The sequence below is a fragment of the Rhea americana genome, unplaced genomic scaffold (genome assembly GCF_003343005.1).
Source record: "Rhea americana isolate MKP2758 unplaced genomic scaffold, rheAme1 scaffold_14, whole genome shotgun sequence".
Classification (NCBI taxonomy): Eukaryota; Metazoa; Chordata; class Aves; order Rheiformes; family Rheidae; genus Rhea; species Rhea americana.
This window is the reverse complement of record NW_028185483.1, coordinates 8,741,241-8,762,012: the sequence shown is the minus strand read 5'-3', so window position 1 is coordinate 8,762,012 and position 20,772 is coordinate 8,741,241. Positions and strand designations below refer to the sequence as shown.

The 20,772-nt window shown below is 35.9% G+C and overlaps 1 protein-coding gene and 1 long non-coding RNA gene across 2 annotated transcripts in view; both read right to left on the bottom strand.

Moving 5' to 3' along the window:
• ACAP2 (ArfGAP with coiled-coil, ankyrin repeat and PH domains 2) overlaps positions 1-20,772 on the bottom strand; it is a 62,735-nt gene that overhangs the window by 11,324 nt on the left and 30,639 nt on the right. Inside the window, exons 11-19 of the mRNA XM_085298705.1 lie at positions 15,763-15,875; positions 10,802-10,822; positions 7,502-7,553; positions 5,982-6,082; positions 4,672-4,777; positions 4,036-4,244; positions 3,759-3,828; positions 2,367-2,461; positions 774-958 (exon numbers count right to left, since the gene is read on the bottom strand). Coding sequence (XP_085154831.1) covers positions 774-958; positions 2,367-2,461; positions 3,759-3,828; positions 4,036-4,244; positions 4,672-4,777; positions 5,982-6,082; positions 7,502-7,553; positions 10,802-10,822; positions 15,763-15,875 — 952 coding nt within the window. The remainder of the gene's footprint in view (positions 1-773; positions 959-2,366; positions 2,462-3,758; positions 3,829-4,035; positions 4,245-4,671; positions 4,778-5,981; positions 6,083-7,501; positions 7,554-10,801; positions 10,823-15,762; positions 15,876-20,772) is intronic.
• On the bottom strand, positions 15,250-15,756 carry LOC146599470 (uncharacterized). Its single transcript, XR_014895040.1, has 2 exons — positions 15,360-15,756; positions 15,250-15,288 (listed from the first exon to the last, which is right to left on the bottom strand). It is a non-coding gene; the product is annotated as an uncharacterized LOC146599470 (long non-coding RNA).

Sequence of the window (20,772 nt, the reverse complement as noted above, 5' to 3'; positions counted from 1 at the left end):
ACTCTTGATAGATACCATGATAATAAAGCAAGCTCTTATACTTGGTCCTGAATTTATCATTTATTTTTCAATGACTAGTAATTACTCAATATTCTTAACATATTCACAGAAGATCTGAAATTACATGTTCAACCATAACAAATGTCACAAAGATGGTTAAAAAGGTAAGAGATCAGGATAAGTAAAAAAGCTTAAGTTATTTCATGAAAACACTAAGCAATGCAGTAGCCTGGAGACAATGGATTGAAGGCAGGGAGATGGCCACAACACACAATGGATCACCAGTGCAAACACGGAACAGGCCATAGCTGTAGTACTTACTACTACGCAGTTTTGAAGAAGTATCAAAGTAGGAGAAGAGTGAATCTAGTTCATCAGGACAGAACAGAGACTCCCGTCTCGCCTCGTCGCTACTTACAGCAACCGCTGGGACATGCAAGTTAGCAAAGCACAAAGCAGGCAGTAAGGAAGGGATAGGGCAGGAAAGAACGTTATTGGAAAAAAATAAAAGGATGAAAATACGAGGAAAGAAAGTGGTTAATATGTTTCTGAATGATAAGCATCCCCACTTCATAAATTCTTCCCACCTAGAATAATGCACATCCCTGAACAAGTCAAAAATTGCCATTTTTCCTCCTATACTTCTGAATTACGCTATGACCCATTAAGAGAGGGGTTCTATTTTATCTGCATGAGGCAGCAAATCAGTAAATACAAAAGTCACTTTAAAGAGAACATGTTTAATATATCTAACATGAGACATGTCTAAATACCTTTATGGGATGTTGTACTTGGTTCACCTGCCAAAAGGGATTTTTCAGGGCCACTGTGCCTTTTCTCCTCTTGACTTTGAGGCAAAATTTTTGTTCCAGATTCAATCAGAGATACTGCTGCAAGCTGTTTCTCTACAAACTTTTTTTCCACATATTTTGCTCTGATGTACGCCTCTTTCTCCTGCCTGTCATAGATAAAATCCTTGGAGTTAGTAAGCTAGTATTTTACTATATTCACTATTATGAGCACTGCCATTTCATACTAAAGCCATAACAAAAACTCTGTAGTTTGGCATTGCACATAAGACACTTATAGCACATTTTCAGAAAAATGARGAGTACATTGTCTCATTCCTTGGATTCTTGAACAAGTTTTGCATAAGCCTTAAAAGAAAGTTATTTTAAGTTTACAGGCAGTATATTGCCTTTCAACTGGAGAACTTTTGAAAGAAATGGGAAAGAAATTAACATTAGCTACTGTACGTTACTTCTTTATACATTAATTCCACATTGTTAACAACCAACTAATACATATTTAGATTCTTAGGTAAACATAAATTGCATCATCTGGTAAAGGAATATCAGGACCACATAAGAGAACAATAATCAAAGCCCAAGGCAGGCACAGCCACCAATAGCATAATCTACAGTGAAATACTTTTCTCATAGCAGAGAGTATCATCCTAAGACACATACGCAACAGCTGCGATTAACCAATGAAAAGGGCTCTAATAACACTACTTCTGAAATTGCTGAAAGGCAGTTGCCCCTGGCAGGAAGCTCTAGCAAACCTCCTGTTTCTGCCCCATCAGTAGAAGGTTGCTGTAAAAAGGCAGAGCTCATGTGTAAAGCAGGATGAAGAAGGGGACAAAAGAGCACTCTGTGGATCAGGGAACAAAAGTCAACACAGCCACAGACTCCTCCCAGGAGTACCTCACAGCCCAGGCAGAGTTGGTTAAAATGGTAAAAAAGCAGACGGGAAAATAGAAATCAGTGTGTCCATATTGATGAGAGAGAGCAGGGTGACTAGAGAAAGGAGTATCTTTTCACTGAAAGGAGGGAGCAAGATCTGAAAAAGAACAAGAGAATGAGAGAAGCAGAATGGGGCCAACAGAAGGAATAGAGGCAATATGAACCCAAGGAAGGTTAACAAGGGAAGACGAAGAGAGAGAGATTGGTCATCAGGGGCACAGAAGAGTAAATCAAAGGAGTGTTAAACATAGTTAAGTGGCAGCACCTCTTAAAGCTAGAGGCTAAAGGAGGCAACAAGGAAGAACTAGTATGAATTATGGCTAGACTACTATTCAAATTGAAGTTACTCAGATTAAGAGTCATGGTCTGAGACTGCCACAATCAAAATCCAAGGATATGGTAAATTGCGGACCCTGGTATGTGTCAAGAGGGAACCTAGAAAGCAAAAGAGAAGCACTCACACACACACCATCCAGAGGGACAGTGGTACAGAACAAGAGAACAATCAGTTATTAAAAAGGGATAAATTCARTTGTATTTTTATTAAATTATGCAAATTGCTTAAATTAATATTTTTAACTTAACGAAAAGATAAACAACCGAAATCAAAGTAAATTCTACCTTTGGCTTCCAGGTTGTGGCTTCTTTACTCCCACTTTTTCCAACTTTGCTTCATATATTCTATTTATAACATCATTTCCTAATTCACACATAAGCTATGAAGAAAAATAAATTCAAACACATTATAAACAGATGCTTGTTTATTCTTCATCCGGCCTATTTTTATATCTCAGTATTTTTCACTGGTTCACTGACGAAATTAAGCATGATTTATTGCATGATAATAAAACAAACAGTGAATAAAGGGAACAAATTCTGAATAAGATAGAAAAAAACCCACTACTCTCACATTTTTAAAGTAATGTTACTGCCTTCTGGAAAAGGGTTATGAACATGACTACCCRTGACTCAAGAATCTGTGCAATCAGAAAGACGTTTGCAGACCTCATTAACATATGCTTTTCCACTAGGCTTTGCTAATAGCTGTTGTTCCTATCCCATCTAGSAAGAGATAAATCACTGAATCTTATCCCTGTCTTATCAAAGAAGAGATTTGTTTGCTAAACCATGACCTGTTACGTCTACAGAAAATGATCAGAAGGGAACAGTCTGTGCATACTACTTTAAGGAGAATTCAGTCCAAGAAGTCCAGTTTACCACTGGTAATGAACTGAGTCCCTGCTTTTAATATCCAGGTACAATGTTCAGCTCTCTTATTTGCATGAGCTAGTCAGGCAGGTTTTTATTTGCAACACAGATACGTTATATACATAAGTAATTTAAGCTCAAAGCCACAAAAAATAAATCATCATCTTTTTATTGCTGAAAATACAGAAGCAATACAWGATCACCGGAATACAGCTAGAAACAAACGCTTTGCATAAACCACTCAATTACACACATGCATGAGCTCCTATTTCAGCATTTCACAATATCACATGATTTTTATAACCATGTTTCCAACTAGCATATTGCACACAAACAGCACGCAACAGCAACTGCAAAAAAAAAAAAAGTTCCAAAAGCCAGTAAGCCTACAAAATCAGGATCCCACTGTAAGATTTGGCATCCAAATTTAAGCATGATCATTCTTTACTTTGACATAGTACTTCAAGTTTTTCCATTTTATACATTATTGTTCTGTAAACAGATTTCAGTTTTTAAATGTCAAAAATACCAGATGAAACTTACTGCTTCAGGTTCACAAGCACGCTTTGTATGTGATAAATTGTTCCAACAACTTCCTATTAAGAAATACTACTGCTACTTCCATTCCCACTGCATGGTTTTGTAAGAATATGAATTTAAAATTATRTATTTTATATAAAAATATATTTTCTACTCACAAGTACTAAACATACAAGCTTTTCTGCATTGAGGCTTCTAATGTCCTGGCTGTAGACCAACAATATAAACACCAAACAAACTCCTGTTTCAAARGTATTATCATACCTTTAGAAGTTCAGGCTCCCATGAATCCAGCGTTAAAGATCTTACTTTTGAAAAGTGGACTCCTAGGCTCCTAAACAGCATAARAAGAAATACTAGTTCATAACCGCATGTTACATCATACTTCTGACAGCTTTGCTATTAGTTTACACAGATACCTTAAGTCTGCTTAAAAAATAGGTGTTTCTCGTCTTGCTTCTACATACATTTAAAGAGGCAAACAACATACCTCCTAATTAAGGCAATGCATAAATCATACACTCCCAAGGAGTTCACTAACCTGTGTATACCAGAGCACTCAATGCACAGCGTGATTCCTAGGTTGATACTGGCCCAGCGAGGATCTGCCAAGCCACAATCACAGCAGGCAGCATTGCCAGGAATACACTGAACCCGTTGTAGGGCACTTTCTCCCTTTAACAACTTCTCTTTTGTCTCACTGCCAGACTCCAGGCTTCCAGTAGAAGGGGATGATTTCTTTTCCTGTTTCTAAAAACAAAACAAAAAATACAAGAAGAAAGAGAGGAGGCAAGCGTGCACACGAGACCGACTAAAGTAGTAGAGATCCAGCAGATACTGACTGCACACTAGAACCCTAGAAAAGAAAYTTTTGTATTTGAAGCCTTGGAAAACCATAGAACTGAAAAACTCTTCAGCTTCTTATTAGAACTGAATGTAACAGTATCCCCTGATCTTACCAATTTTAACTGCACTAGAGAAAATCAAATCAAATCATACAAAGCAACATTAGTAAGATGAAGTGAGGAAAAAAATAAAAATCACAGCCCTYAAGATTTCATTGCATTTCCAACAGAAGACATGCAATGGATGCTTCTTTCACTATAAAAGGAGTTTTCCCTACTTTTTCTTTTCAGGATTTTTTTTCCTAATATTTGTTTGCTCGTTTTAAACTTACCTCAGATTCATCCCCTTTCTCTCTATATGCTGTAGCAATACTGGTCTGGACAGCCTTAATCCACGCCTGCCGCAGCTTTTCCGAGTCAGCCTGAAGCATGCAGCTTCTATGACAAATCAGACRTGTACTCAGATTCAGAGAGAATGACCAACGAGCTCAAAACAAAAATTATACTGCTTGCTAAAATTCAGACTCTTGAGAAAGTTTCTAGCTATCAACTTCATCATAGTTTCTGGTAAGTATTATATAATAGTTAAAGCCATTTGTTTTAAGATAATACACCTCACACTTTATAAGCAACAAATTCCTTATTTTAAAACTATTTACAGGTAACAAAAACACATAGATAGGACTTTGAATAACTAGAGAATGATTTAACCATTTCTTTTATTATCTTAAGTTTTTCATTTTTATATCCTTACTTTAAATTTACCTCCATGATTATCTATATGTCCTTGAAAACACAGTTAATTCACTGATTCCAAAAGAAAATAACTTTGCAGCTTTCCATAAACAGAAACAACTACTTCGCACACCATTAGTCAAAGAAAGTCAGGAAGTCTACAACTGTTCCAACACTTACGGGCTGAATAAGCAGTCAAGCAYGAACAAAATGCATGTTAAAGCAAAACACAGATCAGGATGCAAATGTCAGGACTGCTATTTAAGAGGAAATGAAGTAAACAGGAGCAGGGCGTGCAGATAACATCCTAACCTAGAAGCAGGTTAATCTTATATCAAAAGAGTTAAATATGGCTGATGTCATAAATCACCAATGCAAAATCAATGTCCTGCTCTTGCTCTGGCAGGGCTACCATGTTTATCCAAATACAACCAATAGAGAGTGCTGACAGAGYTGAAACAAATACATTTATTTAGTAGTTTCATTTAATGCGTTCTGAAGTGTAACTTAACATTACTCAAACCCTGCCTTGTTCTATGTTTGTACCTCATTGTGCCAATTACAAATTATCTGGAGTAACTGAGAGCTATTTTCTGTATTACCGAGCAGTTTGACAGTGTCAGCTGCTACTAAGCTGTAACACCTCAACCACTACCAACTATTTATACATAAAGCACACAAATGCACGTTTATTTTAATGTCAAAAGTAAAGTAAGTATTAGGAACACTTCTCACAGTGTCACTTACTCTTGACCCAAAGTTTCAGACAACAAAATTGTTCACATATTTTTTCCAGTTTTGATCTGTCCCAAGAGACACATTCATCTTGTATTTCAAGACAACTGAATGCAACTTTTTTTTTTTTTTTTTTTTTTTAATAAGCATAAGCTCCCTCACTTCTCCTTACTTTGTTGGTGAAACTACCTCGAAACAGAAACGTCTTTCTATGTCTTCACAGTGTTTAACTGTGCAAAGCCGCAGATCTTCAACTACCACCGTGGGATTATCCTGAAGGGGGAAAGGGAACAGACAAAATTAAGAAAACAAGTCACACACACACACAAAAAAAWATAAGGCTGCTCACAGTCTCAAATTATTTCTCAGTTTATAAAATTAACTCAAGTTTTTCCCACAGATTTAAGTAAATAGATAAAATTTTGAGTAAATAATACCAGATATACTTGGCAAGAAATATTTAGGGTTTTCTGTTTAGTTATGTTTGACGAAAATTTAACCTTTGAATCATGCCTTTTTATCTAAAATCAGATTGATTAAATAGCCAACAGCTTAAATGTAGTCAGCAGTGTTCAAAAGAATTCCAAGGTACTGTCTGAAAAGAGATGCAGCTAACTTGCAAATCAATCAGAAAGAGATCACAACTGAATTTGCAACATTACAAGCATCACACAAAGAAAACCCCAGAAGCTGGGAACTATGGGTTTTGAAAWCATGATTTAAAATACTGATGAGCTAACAGCATTTTTAGAAGAACAGTATTTCTAAAAGTGGCTTCTGTCATATAATATTAAGAAAAAATACACGACTCGCACATTCACAAACACATAACCTGCCTAAAGCAAACGTGCCAACGCAAACTTAAGTTTGCTCCCCTTTACAGCCAGAACGACTCACAGCGCCCATGATCTGATAGCGTCAGGTAATTATTACTCTGAACCTGGTCTGTTAATATTGAAAAGAAATAAACTGTAACAAAATTGTCCTTTTTATTCAGCCTTCTGCATACAGTTTTATRCTGTTTTTTTCCAGCATTACAAACAGTTATGGCTATTCAGTGCAAAAGCTGCTTCCAGACCAGTAAAATAAAAGAACTCCTGCCCAAATGTTGATTAAAAAGGCTGGCTTTATTGTTTGGGGGTAGAGCTGCATTTGCAGCTGTAATGAACACAGCTGCGATCGTAAAAAACAGCACTCTTACACTGACAAAAACTCTGACACCTTCCACTGAACTGCCATATGTTTGCAGTATCAGATACCTGTATGTATTATCCACAACTGCTTCACAACAAAGATTTTTTATGGGTTCATTTTCATGGGATGTAGAAATCTGGTATTTGGGGAGTGCAGGTCTTTAAGGAGTTAAACACAGCTATTCAAAGAACAGCATGGAATATTTGAGTATTTTGTCTGCCAGCAATCACGTACAAGCATTYTGGGACCAACAGCTTGTAACAGCTCTTCATACCTCTTCTCTGCAAGAAGGTAAAAACCACTAAGAAGTAAAGTATGTGCTTACCAGTCACCATGCAGGAATTACTCTCCTTTTTTAAAAAGGAAAAACTAATTTAGAAAAAGAAACGGGTTGCCCAAGAGCACACAGGATGTCTGCATGAGGACTCGCTGCTGCCCCTCCACTGGTGAGGGAACCATCACCCCCCAGGCTGTCCCAAGCCTATTCTCGGTACCCACCTTAAATTTCTTCTGGTACACAAGTTGGTTGTTTTGTATTGAGAACCAGCGCCTATTTAAACAAAAAGACATCCAAACAATATAGAATTGATTTTACAGTGCTTATTTGACTGCAATGTCCTAACTATACAGTCTACTAAGAAACACTGCATGAAAGAATTGAAAAATGTAATGCCGCAGTCAGTTTGGACAAGGATTCCATGAGAATAATGAAACAAGGAAAAAGCAGAGACAAAACAGAAAAGATAAAGCATGGTTTAAATAATCTGAGTCCTAAACAAATACATTCCTGTTATCACAACATTAGTTAAGCTTTCATACAGAACATTTTCATTTCAAAGAACATACACTTCAGTATTTTAACAGCAAGCTAAAGTTTTAAGGGATTATTTGATTTACAATTCAAATGCTTTGACACACAAGAACACTTAAACTAGGTAAACTCCCATTCACTTCTGAAGTATTTTCAGGAGTGGAACTAGAACACAATTTACTAAGGCACAGYATTGCCATCCCATGAGAGTATTTAGCATCTCACTGTATTTGACATTTCTTAAAATTTTAGATGATGAAATTAAAAATGTGCAAAAAACAAAAGTGGTATAAGCAGAATCCTAATTTAAGCCTCAACTTCATGGAAACCTACAGAGATGAAATTAAGGTATCCTATAAAAATCCAGAGAAAGATAGTATTAACAAAAAATGAACTGTATCCCTCATTATCAGACTKTGTGTTCAATTTGGGTGCAACTCACTGTTGCAACACTTGAGAACCAAAACATTACTCGTATTCAGGAAAAATTAAGAATATCTCAGACCTTCAACAACTGTATTCAACAGGCCATCCCCCCCCCCAAAAAAAAAAGAAAAGAAAAAAAGAAAAAACCTAACAAATATAACCAACCCTTTCTACCTCTTCTGGGGATGCATAAAATAAGAAAAGTTAACTGATCATCTGGTTTTGAACTGGAAAAAATTAAGAGAATGTAAACAAAAAAATAAAGAAAAATCAGCACTGCAGTGAAATTTAGACTTTTAACTCTTTAGAATTTAGAAATTTAGAACGTAGACTCTGCTCATACTGCATATCACCTTTTTTCTGTACTGATAATCGGGCTTGAATGCTAACAGCACACAAAAAATGCTAGCCGAACTTATCTTGTAATTCTCCATAAACTGTTGAATATCAAAGCTACAGTTCACGAGGTTAGTAACAAGAGGGCTCCACATATTCCAGCCACCACAAGCCATCCAGGAAAAGAAGCACAGAAGATTCAGGGAAAAACAACAGTGAAAGATATAGGGAAGATGCACACAAAAGTTAGATCCATATCAGAAAATCTAGTATTTGCTACAAAAGTTAGTACTTAGTAGACAGATGAGATTCTACCTTTTAAGAATTATTCTTTTCAAATGTTGTGCAGATACATTCAATTTAAAAAAGCAGCAACAGGATCTCCTTTAATAGATTTCCAACRTAATAATGGTCATCTCTTTGGACTAAGACAATTAAATAATACAATAAAAAARTTAACTACTTTTTCAAATTTTTCCTAAGAGTTGTTTTGGTCACTGCTATTTAAAAGGTATCACCTTTACCATCTATAAAAAAAGAAAAAAAAAAAACACAACCAGATGCAGTAACCAAGCCTCTAATCCAAGCATAAGGGAGGTTATTGCTAATATTTTAAATCAATGAGCTAAAAAGCAGACCAGAAAAGGAAAATAAACTCATGTTTATTCTTTGCTTTTGAATGAACACCAATTAGAAAACATGTAAAGCAGTGCCTAAGAGACAAAGGAGAAATGCAGCACCGCCCCGAGATAACATGCAATGGAGCAAATCCCTAATAATAACCATTAAGCAGTATAACTAACTTCATTAATACAATGCTTCATTTGTTGTACATTTACATAGTTAGCAAGTGATTAGAGTAAATAAGCTCCAATCTGATAAACTGAGTATGAGTATACAAATTGTACAAAAATTGTTATCTTCAAAGTCTAGTCTAAAAATTTTCAAAATATTCCATGACCTTTTTACCCCAGTACAGAAGTGAAATCTGTTTAAGAAAAACTTTTTAGCCCAGGCAAAAAAAAAAAAAAAAAAATGTAAAGAAATTTTGGAGGGGGGCAGGAAAGGGAGAAATAAGCAGCCATTTAGAAAATAGTAAAACTTGTAGTCTGCACTTATGAACATGTCTCAATTAAGATTATGACTACAGAAAAAAAATAATTTCCTTTATTTGTTTTGAAATATAAATGAAAAGTTTAGCCTCAGGTCCAACATGTCTGCACCAGAATAATTTTACTGAGGCCAAAGTAACAAGGTTATTTGGGTCTAAACTTTCTGAATTGTCTCAAATTAACCAAGTCTCATCAACAAACATCACTCATTACTGTACAAAACAGATTCGCAGTGCACTGCCAAAGGCAGTGACAAACAGGAACTCTTGAGAAATAATATACATGGACTGAAGATGTTATAAGGATATACCATAGCTACTGTCTTTGAGGAATTAAAGATTTAGACATTGTGGGCTGTAAGTACTGAGTATTATCAAAGTTTCTTTAAATGTGTCATTCTGTCACTAAAAAATTCGGAGAAAAGTATGGTGAAGGAGGAAATATATTTAGGGAAGTCAAAGTAATTCATGTTGATCCACCGTATTTATGGTAGTACTTTAATGAAGCTGTCTGGTTTAGAAACTTAATTGTTTTCTTCTCATTAATACCTCCAATATTTAAAAAGATTGATTTGTTAAATAGAAAAGATACAAAAGTCAGTGAAGAGCATTTCAAATTTCTGAGAATGGAAAACTAAGACCAAGAMGAAAAAAAACAACTCAAAAGTTTACATAAAATTTGAATGACTTATTATCAATTTTCAAAAAGGGAATAATTTTGTTTGCCATCAGCATGCAAATGAACAGAATGATTAGGAGTGCACAACATTTAAAAGTGCCATTTCTAATTCCAATGCAGTTGATSAGAAAAATCTCACCAACTTAAATTAGAAAAAGGCAAAACACTGAGTTATTTTTAGCTATAAAGGAATTAAAGCGACCAAACTTAGTTTCTGCACTCAAACTTCTGAGCACGTGATCAACCTCTCTAATTGTTTTAAAGGCGCTGAGCAGTAGGTGCACTGTCATCCCAGGCAGAATCCTTCTGTTATTTTTCTTAGACTGAGTCACTTTACATCCATTGCAAGTAATCAAAATTAAATGCAGGGTTAATTAAAGAGCTTTTTGCGTGCCAAAGAAACATTGGGAAGGTATAAAAGAAGCTGGTTGGTACCTGATATGATCTGGCTTTTTCCTGTCATGTGAAAAAATGAGGTAGGATTAAAACATAAGGGAAAGAAGGAAAAGGAATGAAAATGCAAAATGAGCAAAATAAGCAAAGAATTAGCATGGTCTGAAAATACAGCAGAATTAAAGGAAAATGTTTAATGCATCCAATCTAAAAAAAATTACTCAGAATATTTGATAAAGGCCTTTTGYCCCACACACATTTATTCACATATCCCTTTATCCAAAGCACAGATTTGTTTACCTATTTTTAAATATGGGACGAAATAGTTTTCCACCTACTGCTCCACACTAATAAATAAAATTTATTTCACTTCCTGACTTTTGTACTACAAGGTACGTGCATTCTTTACTAAAAGATAAAGATATATTCAAACAGCAGGCCTCCAAATCTGTTGCTACTATTATAAACAATCCATTTAGGCATACTATAAAGAGATTCAAAAATCTTCAGCTCTTACATACAGCCACAAACAGAAGTCAAAAATGCAACAGCGTCACACTGTAAGCAATTCCCATGGTAGCCTGCTCACAAACTATTTGTTTCTTAAACCAGCGTCAAAGAGCGCTATTCTGAGACTAGGGAACTTGATGTAAAAGCCCAAGATTAACTAATAGCCTTTGGACAACTGTACCCAAGCTGCCAGTTGCTCCAGGCACAAACTACAATGTACTAGGAAGAAGTCAGCTTGGATTAAAATAAAACTAATTCTCCCCTACTGCAGCAGATTTGTCACTCTTTTTTTTTCTTTCTTTTTTCCAGCAACTGGATTTCCCCAGAGTAATCCACTCTTGTGTCCRTGCATTTGTATACCAAGGCAGGCACACTGAAGCATTACAGAATGATCTCTAYTCTGTTAGCTGGAATCACCTTGATGCGTATCAAACCCAGCCACAATTCATACTATCATCTCCCTTCCTCTTATGTTTTTAATGCTGTGAAGTATAAACTAGTACTTTTAACTGCAATGTCTTTTTTTGTTTGTTTGTTTGTTTTGCAACTTGATTGTCTCAAGGAGTATTTTAAAGTATCTGGAGACATCAAAATACCAAACAATATTAACAGAGGGAAAGAGGAACTAAATACTAAATAAAAACTGCAACTAGCATTGCAACTGGAAGTTAGCAAGGAAGGTCAGTGCTGTTGCCTGAGGTTCAGGACATCAGGAAATTCCAGTGTTCCTTTCCAGGCAAATCCTTCTGGTTTTGTTTCAGTTGGTTGATTCCACCATCTGCTGCCCTAGATAGGCATATAGTTAGAAAAAGCAGTCTACCTACCTGAGAAGAACTTTGAAAATATCTTTTCCTTCTTGAGGTCTCTGATTTCAGCCCCAAATTTCCCTCAAATAACATGTTCTATACGTGTTTCCTGCTTCGGGATTTAATTTTTTATTTTTATACATAAAAACAGTTTAAAGCAATGATACAGTCTTTTGTATTCTAGATAGTGACTGGAAATACCCTCTAGCCCCTAATACATAGTGAACTTAAAGAATTCTCTGTGGAGGTGAAACTATACCACTATGTCAATAAAACATCTCATCATCAGTTTTAGGCTGTGGAAAGAGGCAGTGCTACATGTTAGATACTGCAGTCGTTGATCTGAGTTACAACTGCATTGGGAAGTAAAAATAAGTTTAAAATACTTCTCCATTTCATTAAAAACAAAGGAAGTGTGGCTATATTCAGAAACTAATTAAAAGCAGTCTTCATTAAAAAGAATTTTTAATATTTATTTTATGGGGGATATTTCAGTATAATTTCACAATATTTAGTAATGGTTTATAAACATATTAAGGACAAAGCTAACATATGATTGATTCCATTTCTAAACACTGACGGCTTACATCTATCACGTCCAACATTGCTCACTCTAATTCTGAAACATCCAACTAGCCCATCACTAACAATGATATAAATTATAGAGAACCTAACATAAAAAGGCTAAAGGGTTAGTTTTATTGTATACTCATGATAGAAGAAAAATAAAAACATAAGCAAATATAAAGTATATCTTAGAAGTAAGTACCCCTTACTCTTCAGTAAGTTATCTTGGCTCTCTCAAACTACTTACTTTTTGTCTTTGTTTTTGTAGTAGATGTTCAAATCTATAAGCTTATCCCAAAAGAACATCATTGTTTATCCTGATTTAATTACAACTTCCCTATATATATTTTGCATCAGTCTTAAAATTTTGAGAGACTGAAATTAGTTTTAATTCAATCCTACTCCTTATCATCTTAAGGAAAGATACATGTGTTGTATTAAAACATACAAAACCAAGGGGAAGGAGAATATTTCTCATCTACCTTCCAACGCTAGAACTGCTGCTCTGCTTCCTTCTATTTCCTCCTCACAGAGCAAGTCCTTCATGACAACCAGAAGATGACCCAGAGGTGGAGCCTCAGGTTTGTCTTCTGACATCAAGAGGTTGCAGYCAGCCCTGCTCAAGATCTTGCAAAAAGGACTCTTCCAGCCTGCCGAGGATTCAGCTAGGGACAATCTCCTACACTATTACTGTGAAGTTTCTCAAAGCGTGCTTACACTAGCATCTGAATTCAGATTGGGACATGCTGTTAAAGCAAATCTCCCAATTTTCCCTCTTTACATTTTTGGTTCCCACAGAGTTGTCTTGGAGAACTCTGAATTCTATTTGGATAAAACTAACTTAGATATTATTACAATTGCAAATGCATACTCAGACTACAGCACCAGACTAGAGATAGTTCAAGGCAAAACCTCTCAGGAACACATGCAAATGTGGACACTGGGACTGCAGCACATCTGTGTTCTACAAATATACTACCAGTTCCACACTGCCTGCTAATATAGACAGAGGCCTATAGACTCCAGTAGCCCTTGTATGGGCCTAGAGATTTAAGTGAAACAATGTATTTGCTATAATCTGCAATGTTTCAAGATGTTCAAGACATCAGGGTCCTCTACTAGGTTCAGAAAACTACAGAATAATTAAAGCTGGAAAGGATCCCAGGAGGTCTCTAGTCCACCTTCCTTCTCAAAGCAGGGTCACTTGTGAGATCAGACCAGACTGTTCAGAGCTTGAAAGCCCACCTCCAAGAACGCAGGCTGCGCAACCATTCTCACATGCTTCTTCCAATGCTTGCCTGTCCTCAAGGTGAAAAGATTTTTCTTATTATCAGTTGGATCTTCCAATTTCAATTTACATCCACTGTCCACTGTGTTTTGGGCAGTAAGTCRGGCACAGTGTTTTAGACTAACAGTTTAAACAGTCTAACAAAGGCTGAGTAAACGGGGATATATTCATCTCCTTCGATTTAACAACCAGAGGTCCTGCTAATGTAGTCCACAAAGCTGCCAGCTACTTTGCTGCTGGGCGCTGCTCAGCTTGCTGCCTCCGAGGCCCACAGGTCCCCTTTAGTAGTGGGCTCCTCAGCCCACTAGCCAGACCCTGGCTTTATTCAGAGTGGAACAAAACCAAGCCCTTCTAAAAGGCTTGTGGTTTCAAATTAACATGTTTTGAATTAGAAAAACTAGGAAACATAAGGTCTTAAATCTGTTACGCACTTTTGTGGGCCAAACCGCAGTAGGCCATATCTACTTCAAAATATATTYTACAGAAGAAATTATTACTATTATAATACTCTTCAAGCCCAAGACAGAAATATCATGAATTAACTATGGCAGAACTAGTTATAAGAGGCCCTATTACAATAAATGCTCTTCCAAGTACAAAGAAAATGTTAGGTAATGTTTAACTTCTTAAATACTTGAACAAAGAAGTCCTACCAATCCCAACAGTCTTGTGTATCAGTAAAACGACACCTCTACAGCAACAGATGCATCCATTAATATTACTAATAGAACATATCAGCAACACCAACAATTCAGGCTGACCAGAAACTTCCACTTGATTAATAAAAAAAAGACTTTCATAAAAAAATGTATTTTTGCTAAGTTGAATATTTTCATAATAAAACACCTTGCCTACAACCCAGCATATGTGAAAAATCCAGCTGATGTTACTCAATGCTTATAAATGCTTCTGTGATAATAAAAGGCTCACTAGTAAACCACTGAAAAATATATGAAATATGTATTTCCAACAACATATCCAAATTCACATTCTGGCCTTCAAAACAAAAATGCTTGAATAAAAGCACTACTGCAAATAGGGGAGTATGAGATGGTAAAGAGCAGCACTATATCAAAACAAATTTACTTCTGAATTCAAGAACTGCATCCAGCTATAGAGTAAGCGCTCCAGCATRTATGTTTCCTGAAATAAGTGTACACCATTGCAAAGTCAAAAGAAAACCTGTTCAATTAGGAAAAATGTTTAAATAATCATAAAATACATACTGTTACAGAGACAAGACTCACACTGCATTTTGAATTCCCAACAGGTCTGTAAGAACTACTAAGAGGAATCCACTGCACAGCACAGGAACTGTAAAAGGTTAACATGTTTATTTTTCAGGAAAAACGATAGTACTTGAGTCCTTCACTGTGTTTCCCTGCTTCCACTGGCTATAGAACTTTCATTTACTTTTAAGCCTTCTAACACTTATTTTCCCAATGCTTGTATTTAGGATTGTACACAATACACAATATAAAAATTGCTCTATGTCAACCCCTAAAACAAGGCAAGAAGGCAATTACAGAGTCAGATTGTGGCCATAAAAGTAAGCCTTTCATACGCAGGACTTCTCCAGACTATAAGACATATTCTTAGAAATAGGTTTGAAAACAACTAGAAACAGAATAAAATAACAGAAAATAAGTAGAAGAGGCTTTTAAGTGTCATCTCTACTGTAATTAACAGAGCAATCTAAATGTTTTGTCAAAACTCAACAACTTGGACAAATCTGTGGAATCAGTGGGTTACACAGGTTGCAAGTCAGACCAGAATTTACCTTAACAGACAGTATTATTATAAGCTACTAAAGACTGGTTCTGAAGAATTACCTGTTCCAAGTCTTGAAGGCATTGCTGGCTCGCTTAAATAGATAACCTTCCATAACAATACCATTGGCTGCATCTACATTGTATTCTAATTTAGTATCATCACTGGAGTAATCCTAGTAGAAAGAAACAAAACAGGAAAGACACATTATAGTCTCAGGAAGATTTAAATATTAACAGCAAGTGTCAAAAAAGAATAAACATTTAGGAACAATGTTTYGCTTGCAACATTCACTAGTGTTTACTTCTGCCACATTATAAAACACTCTTTAGGAGATCAAGATGCTGAAGATTATTTTTCCTTTACAAGATTTGGAACAGTAAGATTGCATTATTTAATTATTTTTCCAACTATCTTTTCAAAGACTGCAGGGAAAGAGGAGGAGGAAGAGAAGGAGGAGGAGGAAGGAAATCAAAAAAAGTGTCTGGATCAGAAAAGTTGCATTCCAGAACTAGGAAAGATACAAGAAACAAAAAATCAAGAAAGTTGGTGTCATATAATGAGGAAGGAAATGTAAAACTGCTGTAATTTCATGAAAAGAGTTTTCAGGTGTCTACAGCTCAAAGCGGGGTAGGGTACTATCTAAATTCTAAAGAGCAAATTCAAGATATTTTCTAGGAGAAACTGCGAAAAAAGTGTTTCATTATTATATTAGCACAAACCATATATTAACATAAAAGAAAAGTTGACATTTATTAAAAGTGTCATCTGCTTTACAGTTAATTCCCACGTTAAAAATATTAAACCCYTTTCCTTGTATCTTTCCTGAGCTTTGAACATGAGTGAGATTTCTCTAGCATGGTAAGATTTCTCAAAGTGATTTAAGTCATCTGGCCAAAGGAGAGTGAGGCAGAGGAGRAGGAGAGGAGGGATGAAGTTACAGGAGTCAAAGCTGTACAGGAACAGCGGCAGCCTGCGGCTGAGGACTGCACGGGACCAGCGGGGACTGCCACCTTCTTCGGCTCTGTTATCCCAAGTGAGCTGGGTCAGAGTTCAGCGGATGGGGAGCAGTAAAGATGATGCTATCAATTAGCAGCCAAGATGCTGGCAAAGATGACAAAAACTTAGTAATTTTTTTCTTTGTAATCTTGGACAAGAATATGAAGCTAAAAGTAGGACAAGAGAATATGAGTGGGTTTTTTCTGTTTAAGCCTAATAACAGATCTTTTTAAGTATACCACTACATTTTTTAGAAAGGTTAATTGCTTCATGTTTCTAGAGAAGGTAGAGTAGATGAAGTAGTAACGCACGTGGTGATTATCTGCTTTTGTTTCCTGTCTGAAACAGCACGGACCTCTTTCTTGGCAACAGCTTTGGGGTTCAGGTATTAAAGGAGAGCTACTAACAGCTACTAGAGTTGCATGAAAAAGTGCACATAAAGTGACATAGTTTAATATCATAAGCCATGTCCAGAGAACAAAATATACATGCGACTAGCTCAAATTTCAGTCGACTAGCAACACATGGAGACTTCTTCCTCCCCTAACAGAGGAGGAAAAGACTCATCACCAGAAATAAATTTTCTTGGGAGTGGGGAGGAGAACCTAAATTTCAATAACTAGGAGACAGGACATTGTCTAAGACTGTCACTCTTGCATACCATCAAAAGATGCTAAACACACACACCACCATACAAACTCCAAAACACAAACAAAATAAGACCTGACATTGGCAGTTTATGAGAACTGCATCTGTAAACCTCTGGTTTGCACTATATTCTTTTTCCATACTGGGGGGAATAGAGTGGGGAAGGCTGTACAAAAACTAAATCAGCTTCAAAAAAGTACTATCAATCCTATGTAATATTCCAACCTGCATACAATTTTTTTTGGTATACAACTTATTTACTTTTACATAGGCAGATAGCTAAGCYACAAAGGATGAGGCACCTTTAAACCTAGCATAGTTATATCCAAGCAAAACAACTTTATCATATGGTTATTTTAGTTTAGGGAAAAYATATATAAATAAATGAAATTCCATCCGAACTGAACATTAAGCAGTCAAAAAGAAGCATAACCAGAACTGCGTGAAAGGAAAAAGTAGATAGAGTCTSTACAATTTTTTTCCTCACTGATGTGTCTTCTCAGGAATAGCATTTTAACAGGTTCCTGTAAAGACTGAAGAGAAAACACCGTTCTGCCATACACTAAGTGTGTGGGGCACGGGAAAAAGAGTAGTTATGGTTCATCCAAGGGTTAGCTGATCAAGACAGTGAAGCGGTGACAAATGTCAAAAAGGGTCTTTCATGCCCCTAGGCCAGCAGAGCACTAAATTCTATAAAATGACCTACACTTCCAGCTAATACCACTCTTAATAGGTTATTATGTCCAAAATGTTAGCCTAGACTTTTTCTTCACTAGCAGATCACTGCAAAGGTGAAAATTTCAAGAACATTATCACTATCATATAGTCTTCTGAATAAAGATAGATTACAAAGAAAAGCGTMTTAAAGATCCCAAATTGAGGCATTTATTATTGAAAATTTCATGTTAATATTCTGCTTGTTTTCCAATTCAAAACATACTGAGTATTAAAGACCTCAAGCACAAACATTCAAATATAAGTGTAGTTTTAACAGTGTTAGACAGCTTTATTACATACACATTCTCAAAAAGCATCGAGCAGTCTCCAGTTTATCTTAACATGCCATCAAAAAAAMCTCACAGCCCTACAAGCACAGTCTTACAAATGCTGAGTTCACCTTTTTGTCCAAAACAGTTGGTAAATTATWATAACTTACCAGCTCCCAAACATAATGAAATCTGCTAAAGATCTGCATCTTCCTGCCTCCGTGATGCCTGCGATTCCTTGCCTAACRAAGGGCAAGCACACACTCCCCTCCGTCCTTTCTGCCCAAACTACTGCGCAGTCACATTTTCCTCCCAGATCAGACAGCTGGTTCAGATACTGCAATTGTCTTTTTCCAGTGAAACTAGATTTAAGCTGCTTTTGAAGACACGCAAACAAAAAATCCAAAGYGTTACCTTGCTGTTACTCTCATGCCAGGTTGCCTAAAATACTGCCTACCTCATGAACTGTACAGTGTCATTTTAACTGATTTCATGAGATGACTTGCACACTTATAGAACAGATTAAGGCAAAAGAGTGCATGTAGGAAGTTTAATAAGTTCCTATACACAGGAGACTAATTGAAATTAAGAATTTTTAAGTAAAGCTTCCATATACTTCACCCAAAAAACTTCAYTGCTAAAGCTGTGGTTAGGAAAAACCTTTTATTTCAATTGAAAGGATAACAGTAGAAAAAGAACTAGATGAGCTATGTCTAGTTTTATAGACTATTTTATTTCATAATTAAAGAATGGGGGGAAAGCAGTCACACTATAAACTTATTTTTATCTTGGCTCATGGAAAAGTTTAATGGATTATGAAAAATAATCAGCGTTAAGGAGAAATATATCCTTATCTTTCCAGCATCCTGCATAAGAGAATCACATGTTAACAAACCCAGTCACTTCATGTGAATCATAATTTTATATTCCTTAAGCAAACATACAGTTGGAAAAGCTTGCATTAGCTTAAACRGATTTTTTTGCCGATTAGATGTCAGCTGGTACCAGAGTACCAAAGAAAATTAAACTAGCATTATGAAAGCCACACTGAAGGGCTACATTACACRTTTCACTCAGTTTCAAAGAAGGGACATCTATGGTTTGATATCTGTTATTAAATGTTTGCCACCTACTAGAAGAGAAACAAGTAGATGAAGTGGCCTTCGTAGGTGAGTTACACAGTGTGCTCTTCTGCTCTGTTTAAATCTGCATGTGATRGGAAACCAGTAGGTAATGGCAAGGCAATTTTCATTTCTGCATTTAATACTGATTTAATAGGCACAGAATACTTGTCTTGTTTCAGGTGGCCGCATTTCTATACGAATTTATCAATTTATCACACAGACTGGATTTATTTAATCGTTTGTATTGTTTTTTTCGTTTTCCCTGCATATAATTTTCTTAGGATCAAAGCAAAACAATCCTACTCTTCAGCAGYAGAGGTTTTTTTAGATTCACTTCCTGTATGAACATTACTAAAAGGTCAAAAGCTTGAATTCAAGCCATTTTACCAGTCCATCACAGGAAGTGTGAGCATCACARTTCTAACACTGAATTTGTATTTAAAGACATTGTTTTTCCTCTGTTTTAAAGGAGCAGAATATTTAAAGCTTTTGAAAAGGTAGTAAGTGGGGGAGACAAGTGAACAATCAGGMATAGATGCAAAAACCAGAAAAGCCTCCCAAAAAAAGAATAAACTGAAAAGTTATTGCAGTATACCAAGAAAAAAAAAAGTCATTTTGCAACCCCTCCCCTTTTATGAAGTTGCTTCTATTCCCATCTCACAGCATATACAAAGCAAGAGAGCTGTTTGTTAATTTAAATTCTCTTGAGGAACAGTTTAAAATGACAACAAATCCACAACAAAGTTTTACAGTCCAAGACAAAGTACAAGAAGTCAAGATAGTTACTAAGTACAGACATCATTTGAAATACTGGCACATCTTTATTTTTTGTGACAAAAATTAGTTTACACTAATTACCCAACAGCAATTTGGGGTAATTCTGACTTATGCTTGCTTCATGACTGTGGTAGCATCTGGCTTCCTATCAGCTCATTTAATCAAGATGTTAAAATTTTCAAATCATTCTCACTTCAGCTGTTTCCTGAATAGTTCTTCAGAAGCAGATTTCCCCCCTCCTCTCTCTTTTTTTAAAATKAGGTATTTGAATATGATGAAAACTGTACTTTAAATAAAATGAAAATGTTTTTCCTATATCATTTTCCTGTGTTTAGAACTTAGTTATGTCACAAAACCAACAAAACCACCATGCTGTTGACCAGTCTAAGTGATTTTTAAGTTTTCAGAATTCAATCCATTACTACAATAGTGGCTGCATGAAACCGCTCAGGAGACAGTAGTTCTGAACAGTTWTGATGCTGACAACCCTGTAACACCATCCTTTTGATATGCATCCTTCCCTACAAAAATATATTGT